This window comes from Engraulis encrasicolus, chromosome 5, assembly GCF_034702125.1.
Source record: "Engraulis encrasicolus isolate BLACKSEA-1 chromosome 5, IST_EnEncr_1.0, whole genome shotgun sequence".
NCBI lineage: Eukaryota > Metazoa > Chordata > Actinopteri > Clupeiformes > Engraulidae > Engraulis > Engraulis encrasicolus.
Genome location: NC_085861.1, coordinates 26,275,348 through 26,282,604, shown reverse-complemented (window position 1 = coordinate 26,282,604; position 7,257 = coordinate 26,275,348). Strand labels below are relative to the sequence as shown.

The 7,257-nt window shown below is 42.8% G+C and overlaps 1 protein-coding gene across 1 annotated transcript in view; it reads left to right on the top strand.

The window, feature by feature from the left end:
* The first annotated feature begins 2,989 nt into the window (after positions 1-2,989).
* The window catches only part of ascc3 (activating signal cointegrator 1 complex subunit 3), a 291,707-nt gene continuing 287,439 nt past the window's right edge, over positions 2,990-7,257 (top strand). Inside the window, exons 1-2 of the mRNA XM_063199022.1 lie at positions 2,990-3,061; positions 3,999-4,133. Coding sequence (XP_063055092.1) covers positions 4,044-4,133 — 90 coding nt within the window. The 5' untranslated portion in view covers positions 2,990-3,061; positions 3,999-4,043. The remainder of the gene's footprint in view (positions 3,062-3,998; positions 4,134-7,257) is intronic.

Sequence of the window (7,257 nt, the reverse complement as noted above, 5' to 3'; positions counted from 1 at the left end):
GACTGGATGGCAGAGCCAGACGGCTTGTGCTGGAGAAGTGCAGTTCTCTTCCACTAACATAAGGCTTTACCAACCTCTCATCCAAGTCTGCCGATGTTGCCACAGTGGCTCTCTTTGTCGCCTAATGACCAATGTCAATGCTGGCATCATAGTGAATTGCTGAACCAATTCATTTCTACACTGAAAAATACAAACTGTGACCATTTCCTCCCCATACAAGCAATGCATGTATTGTGCCTTTACATGGGATTTTGATGTGGTTCTGTCTTCATTTTTTAAATATAATGAGCACCTCATTGGAACTATTTTGGTTTGTGTAAGACAGGGTAGGACAGACTTTTTCAGCATGTGAGCTACTTATCCGAATGGCCGTGTGACAGTGATCTAAGTACCGGGGGTTCGGGGGTTTCTCCCCGACAGGGGCGCTGCCAGAAATTATGGGCCCCATGAAAGATTCGAATTTTGGGCCCACTTAAAGGCCTCTCTCAGTGCTTGGGCCCCCTTAAGGGCCCCTATAGAACACCACCACCTAGTGTTCGTATTATGGCATTACTTTGAATTGAAATTCTTTCCATTCGGAATTTCGTACAAGCCTAGTACACATGAGTTGACCTTGCCTCAGGTGCATCTGTACACACATGCGTGTACGCGCACGCACGGATGCACGCACAGACGCACACACGCACGCACACACGCACGCAAGCACGCACGCACGCACGCACCAGTGAGGCATCACACTAATAGCAGAAGTCATGAGATAAGCGCAGAGTATCGACTCTTCTGTAACACAAATCCAAAATGTAAATTATGAATGAATCTTATTTTTAAAGAAGGTGAACCCTGACAGACGTGAATAAATAATCATTGCTGTTTATTTATCACCTGTAACAGAAGGGGAAAAAAACGCAAACACACACACACACACAAGTACGCACGCACACGCACACGCACACGCACACGCACACTACAACCAGGGAGCCACCCTAGTCATAAGAGATCAACCGTGTTAAGAATGTGGAATAATATTCAGATTAGATGAATGAGGTGAGACACCTTAAAGAGCCTTTTCACTCCCCTTTCAGCAGTCTCTTCAAAATCCACAACCATATCTATTATATTCAAATCTCGCTGGGATATTCCCAAACTAATCTGCTATAGCATTATAGGGCCATTTAAAAAGGTCTGCCACACACCAACCCTTCAGTGGGGAATTTCAAAAAATGATACAGTATTCCGGATTAAAATTATCTGTCATTCGCGGATAAGTCTTTGGTCTTTCGGGTTCGGAGATCAATGGTCAGATTTGCTTAAATAAACCCCCAGTCATCCCTGTTGTATTAATTCATGAGACTTTTCAATGGCTGCCGGTCCACTGCACACACACACACACACGCACACACGCACTTGCACACGTATAGGACTGCTGACAGCTTTGACAGGGCCCAAGACAAAATCATCTGAGAGGGCTCCCCTCTCAATACAATGTAATCAAGATCCAATTCTGGGCCGCCCTCTACCTGGGCCTGGGACAACTGACCCTTTATCCCACCCACCCTGTCTACTCCCCTGCACGCAAGTTAACACCTGGGCCCTCGGTGCCACTGCCTTCGTAATGGGAAGATTATGCACTGTCTGTCTTCGCTCGGCGCTGCCTATTTTAAATGTTCTCAGCAGTTTCCCCTGATGTCGCAGGAGAGGAGATAATAACAGGAGTATAATTTAGCATATGATTACGGAGACGCGTGCTTCCCTTCCCTTTCTCTCCTCGCTCTGGGACTGTTTCTGGTTAGCTTAGACAGACAAATGGCGGAAATCCTTTCTGGCGAAAGGCACACCGCCACACACGCACGCACACACCCGCGCACACACGCACACACAAACATTTTATGTATACATATTTCATACACATAGACATGCACACATGCAAGAATGCACACACACACACACACACACACACACACACACACACACACACACACACACAAGCACGCATGCATGCACACACACACACACACACACACACACACACACACACACACACACACACACACACACACACACACACACACACACACACACACACACACACACACACACACACACACACGCATCATGCACACACTGTGTAGTTCTGACCGGTATTTGTCAGAGGGAGTGGGGCAAGGTGTTATTAAATTAACTTCACACAATGAATGCTGCCTCTCATAAGTGCAGTGAATCTATCTCATAGCCTACTGGTGGTGGGAAAGAAATGATGATATGCGACAATGCAGTTTTTATAGGCCTGTCTTAGATATGCATTTTCAATGTTAATAATTAAGGATATGGTTCATAATAACCAAGGTCCAGTAGCCTATTAAAGAATTAGGCTATGACGTTTTATGTCAATGTATAGGCCTAGCCAACGGTGAAATAGGCCCAAGTGTGAGCACTTTATAAAGGGAATTAAAACAAGCCAGACGCTCGGAGCTACTCATTTTCTAATGCACACAAATGCCTCCATAGTCCATTTACACACAAAATAACGAATTAATAATTAGTGGAAAAGAAGGCCCTGAGCACTTTATTATAAGGGGCTCTGATTAGGCCTAATCAAACATCAGCTATAGGCCTAGGTTTGAGCAGAGCCATATGAAAGACCAATTTCGAGTGTAAGTTATCCTTTGACTTATTTAAGGCACATTTTTAAACTTAAGTAAAATAAAAACGTCTTGTGAAATAATTTAGATAATTCCAACGAATTTGTGCGTACCGGTAATCTGAAACAGAGACGGTCTTCTTACAAGAGCAACAGTATCTCTGTCTGAAATCACTGCCTTTGGAATTACAGTAGTGCAATCACGTCATCTACGATCGGTTGCTTCTGCCTTGCAATATTGCAGTATATAACTTCCTGGTTTGTTACTGGGGGTTGTAGTTCTTAAGTCATAGACGTTAGTTCTACTGGACTAGAATAAACTACATAGACCACCGACGTGTCTTTCTCATGCTGCCTCTCTAAACAGTTCACTGAAGTCCCACGCACACCGAAGAGATAGGTTCTAAAACAAGGTGGAAGAAGGTGAGATGGAAGTGAACTGTCGCGTTTTCTTTCACGTGCATCAACTACTCATGGTTTCCTTTTAGTTCATTAGTTCTGAACAGTGCTATAAAAGTCTGTGTCTGAAATGAGAAGCTCTGTGAATGTTGTGAAAATCTTTGCTCGCTAGCAGTCAGGCTAATGACAGAAGGCTGGACAGAAGTTTTGCCTGATTGAGAGGTGACAGTTGCTTGAATAGAGATTTAACCTTACGTCGTAGACGGAACACTTTACAGAGTTGTCGTTACAGCTTTATGAATACGGCAATCTTCTACAGCAGCGTCGTTATCACGAATTCTGTCAAAATGAGATGGGACAGTAGTAGCCCACCCCTCCCCCCTTTCCATAATCATTCCATAACGTCGACCCATTATCTAACGTCAAAGTTACTTCCTACTGTCTCTGTTAACGTTACTAGCAGCAGTGGTGGGATTGTAATGACCTGTTCTGAAATGCCGCTGAGTCGTCGCTATGTCTGTAACTACTAGAACTACTCACTCGCTTTTGCAAGGAATGGGGCTGACAGCTGTCTTGTGTCTTCCATAAGCATCGGCATGATGAGCATTGTAGAGCTCGACACTACTGTTATGGATGAAGTCAAGTGACTTGCTTGCTTAGTCATTCATGAGGTGGGCATACAGTCTGCTGCCACAGTGACATACAGGCTACAGGGTAGATAGAGCTGAGATAAGTTTTTTCTCTCTCTGTCTATAGACATGGCTCTGGCTTCAGACAAAGATGCTGTTAGTCAATTTATCAAGTAGTCAATAAGCCTGTCAACTCTACAGGTTTTGATATTAAGACGACATAAAGATTGGGGGTGTTTTGGCTACTCAGTTTTCAATATATGAGTATCTACTGAATATCAACTTCACCGTGCATTCTTCTAACAACGCTCTGTTTTGGTGTTGTTTTCCAGATTGACCGGATAGACTCATTGTATGGACCAGGGTGAGGTGGCACAATGTCTCCACCCCGCCTCACTGGCGCTCTGCGCTCCTTCTCAAATGTCTGCAAGAAAGAGGACTTCATTGATGACGAGTATGAGTTGAAGGCAAGTAGATTTAAGTTTGCATGATGGTGGCCTGGCCTCACCATATGACGGAGAGTGTTCCTGCTCTTGCTACTTTCAAGATTCAAGATTAAAGGAGTTTATTGTCATTGTCACTGAAGGAAACAAAATTGTGGATGGAGCAACAACACTGCGTAGTTTGAAGTATAGGCCTAGTAGTAGCCAAAAGTAGTAGTCAAAAGTCCTTTGGACCCCCCCAAATAAATGTGTAAAGTTTATTATAAAGTATATTAATAATACATTTATAGTAATAATATGAGTAGTAATAAATGAATTAAGTAAACCAATCAATAAATGAGATCCCAATTCAAGGTTAACCCCAGTGCGGTTGATTTAAAAAAAAAAAAAAAAAATAGGTACACAAACTTGACACTGCCACATAGTTGGGGTGAATTTCTCGAAACCAAAGTTGCTTACTACATTAGCTACTTCGTTGCTTTCAATGCATTTTCCCATTGGCAACTACCGAAGTTGCTAACAGGCTAACAACTTCCCTTTTGAGATCCCAATTCAAGGTTAACCCCAGTGCGTTGATATATATATAAAAAAGGTGCACAAACTTGACACTGCCACATACATAGCTGGATGGCTAATGACTCTGGAAAACCACTAGCCACAGTGGCAGGCCCTGGATGGTACTTATCTCTGTATATCTGTATATCTTTGCTGCCACTGTAGATAATACACTGACTCTCTTTCCCTAATGGTGGTGACTGCTATTGTAATGTCAAAAATGACAGTAAAATTTCCACTCTGGGTCTTTTTGACCCAGTCAGCAGAGCACAGCTCACAGTGCATACAATAAAATTGCATTATGTCTTGCCTGTGCAAGGGAGCATTTCAACAAACTAGATTATTGCAGGGGACAGGGCCATGCTCAGGGTACCTTAGTCATATACATAGAGGAAGATGGAGAGAGGGCTGGTTATTCAGATGCCTAAAGGTGGAGCATGAAATGATTGAATGTATGCTGCCCATTCACAAAATGTTATCTTTTTCATGAATATTTTTCACCACCGTCAATTTCTAAGTATTCATTATGACCGGGAAAGTGACATGTGTCAAACATACACAGTTGGATCTTCTCTGTGTCTGCCATTTTGAATTTCCTTTGAAAGACATCCTTTGCTGCGAAACATACTGTACTCTAGTCAGACCAGTAAATATAAGTTTATTACTCAGTATACATGAGTTCTCAGTGTTTATCAACACGATGTTATGAGGAGGAGCAAGACACCAGCAGCCAACCACGTGAGCTAATGTTTTGACCGACAGCGGTTTCCAACAATCAGAGGTTGAGTTGTGCGCAGCTAGGTTCGCGCAGTCAGGTTATAAACAAAATGTAGAACCCATATACAATCCTACATGCTGTTGTTGTAAAAGGCACCGTATAACAGTGTTTCTCAACAGGGGTGCCGGGGCACCCTGGGGTGCCGCGGAAATGTGGGTGATAAATAAATTATGTAATATAATACATATTCGTATAAATTGATAAGTTAATGCTAGTCAGTGGAATCTCTCATCTGCCATTTATGCACAATAAAGTAAATATAGGTCGCTCCAGTCAGCTGCAACTTCAAACGTAGGTCGTGTGACGTCTCCAAATGTGTTACTTTTGGTATCGGATGCGATGCCATGTTACGGCTTATTGGTTTGGGGTGCCTTGAAATTTTTCATGAACTGAAAGGGTGCCTCGCCTAAAAAAAGGTTGAGAAACACTGCCGTATAACACACCAACCGATACTTGGCTGAAAGACCTCCGTCTTCTCTCTGCCGCCACGCCACGCTCTTGTGTGTATCTGGCCTTATAGGATTCCTCACCAGAGGTGGCCAAAGTAAAAGTAGAAGTAAAAAACAAAACCTGCCATAGATTCCTTCCAACCAATATATAGACCTCCTTGCTTCCAACACAAGTGACTTCACTGAGTAACTGGTCTGCACCTGATTCCGTGCTGGTTGGATCGAATTTTTGGGTTTTCTTTTTAGGTTTTTAAGTGCCTTTAGTTACAACATCTGGCCTCCTCATAAGGTACAATGGAATAAGCTTAACTGGTGTAACTGTCATGTAATATCATGTGCTAGTGTTGTACTTATAGTGTAGTAGTGTTGTACCATAAATGTACTACTATCAAGTAACATTAGTTTTTTTAGTTAGCACTTTCGAATGTACATTCATGTTTTCTTTTTAGAATTGCCTAGTAATTGCCATCCCCTAAAAGGGAACTGTGGTGTAGCGCGCTAAGCCCCCCACATTTGGGCAGACATTGCCCATGGGGACCCCGGTTCGAGTCCGGCTGGTGTAATTTCCCAGCCCTACCCCATCTCTCTCTCACAACCATTTCCTGTCTCCTCTCATACTGTCCTGTCATAATAAAGGCCAAAAAGCCCCGAAAAATACATTAACAAAAAAAATGTAGGGCCTAAATCCATGCGTACAGAGAGCCTGAATCTGTAGTTCTGAGAGGGAGTTGGGCTTTTTACCAGACCACCGGCTAATCAGCGATCAGGGGAGGGACGAGGGAGGGAGGCGCTTAGGGATGCACAATACCACTTTTATTGAAAACAGATACAAGTACGAGTACATTCATCTCTGTTTACCAAGTACAGATACCAGTACTTTCACCCTCAACATACGATGAAAATAATATGCACAGCCTTGTTTTTTCCACCTGTGATAATTTGTTTTATTGTCCATTTCCATGTAGATTTCAATGTTGAATTTATGAGGCTGTGCTTTTTTCCCCCATGCTGCTTTCAAGTCAACAGAGCGTGACGAGATGTTGCGTTGTTTTGTGTATAGCAGTAACGGTGTCTGGTACCGGCAAGTGTTTGACAGGTACAAGTATCAGTACAGTATAATGAGCAAGCATCGGGGTTTATACCGATACCAGTATCACTCTTGGTGCATCCCTAGAGGCACTCATTTAGAACATCAACAGAGTACACCCCTCCCACCAGCAATCGTTTTTCAATGTCATTAAACAAATGTTTGCGATTGGATAAAATAGAACACATTTTAAAAAAAAAAAAAAAAAAAAATCACCCCTCCCTCCACTAAATGCTTCTCAGGTCAGGTATTCCGGACTCTCTGTACAAATGAAATTAG